Source organism: Bison bison, unplaced genomic scaffold, assembly GCF_000754665.1.
Source record: "Bison bison bison isolate TAMUID 2011002044 unplaced genomic scaffold, Bison_UMD1.0 scf7180017864529, whole genome shotgun sequence".
NCBI lineage: Eukaryota > Metazoa > Chordata > Mammalia > Artiodactyla > Bovidae > Bison > Bison bison.
The window spans coordinates 297,349-298,602 of record NW_011495079.1 but is presented as its reverse complement, the minus strand read 5'-3'; the positions used below and the strand labels follow the sequence as shown (position 1 = coordinate 298,602).

The following is a 1,254-nucleotide window of genomic DNA, read 5'->3' as shown; positions in this document are numbered from 1 at the left end:
AATCATTTCATGTGTGAAGCTAGTAATCCTTGCCTCAAAGGAGTTTTGTGAATACTAAGTGAAAGAAACTACACAAGCACACTTCTGAAAATTATCAGGGGCTATGCACATGTAAAGTCGTATGAAACAGGGAAGTGCGGCTTTTGTATTTAGGTGAGGGATAAGCTGTCAAAGAGGGTGGCTTTCTTGGATTTTTAGTGGTTTTATCCTTTTTTGTTCAGGTACAAAATAAAAATTCCTAGCTAATTTTCAATATGCTTTAGTGCTTGCAAGCTGAGCATTTTATACCTAGGAGGGCAAGGCAGATTGTTCTCAGCCAGGAATGCCTCCTGCAATATTGAGGAAGGTGTTAATATCCTGCTTGGTGGGCCCTGGTCTTCCGAACTCTTCTTCAGAAAGCTTTCAGGGGCAAGAGATTGCCTAGTATCTTAAATGTAATGTCTGGCAGTGGTTCACAAGTCAGAGGTTCTCAAAAATGAAGTTATACGAAAGGATTTACAAACAAAGCTCACTGAACACACCTAAGGTAGTCTGTCTTTTATGGAACGAGATGGGTTAACAAATAAAACTATGTGTATCAAAGAATTTGCATTATGTGAATGAATAATGAAATGAATAATTCAAGAAACCCAGAATGAGCAGCTAATATTCAAATATAAAAAGAGAAATGCAGAGAAAGAGGTATAAATAAATCTGAAAACTCAACTTACCCTCTTAATAGACTCATTCTCCAAGGAGTGTGAATTATATTTGGAAGTTGGTGCTGAGGCCATACTGGAAACTCTGCCAAGAAAGACAATGAATTCAAGAAATCAACAAAATCGTATGCAATTTCAAACATACTGCAATTGAGTACAAACAGGAGGACACTTGACAGGCCCCGTTTCCCTCACAGGAATGAGACACATGAAGGACCAGCCACAGCACAGCTCATGGGAAAGAGCTCCAGTGAAGGCGCAGGGAACCGTGAAGAAACAGAGAAGGGGGAGTTCAGCAGAAGACACCACACGCCTTTCTGTCATCGGAGAAAACTTAATGTTTATTAATTATGCAACAGGCTTCAAACATCCACACTTCTTCATTTGTAAAGACAGTTAAGAGACAGCCAAGCAGAGAGATAAAAAGGACAGACCGTTGAACTTATACTTCTTTCCCCTTTAATAATTCTGTCTTCTCTCAATTAAGGCAAGTTAAAGTGGCATGGATTTGATGGAAATCAAGTTCGTAGGATTTGATTTAATCAGCATTTTCTAG

The 1,254-nt window shown here is 39.0% G+C and overlaps 1 protein-coding gene across 1 annotated transcript in view; it reads right to left on the bottom strand.

Annotated features, from left to right (window-relative positions):
* MTM1 (myotubularin 1) overlaps window positions 1–779 on the bottom strand; it is a 71,787-nt gene extending 71,008 nt beyond the window's left edge. The window contains exon 1 of the mRNA XM_010831607.1: window positions 711–779. Coding sequence (XP_010829909.1) covers window positions 711–773 — 63 coding nt within the window. The 5' untranslated portion in view covers window positions 774–779. The remainder of the gene's footprint in view (window positions 1–710) is intronic.
* Between the last annotated feature and the right edge of the window lie 475 nt (window positions 780–1,254).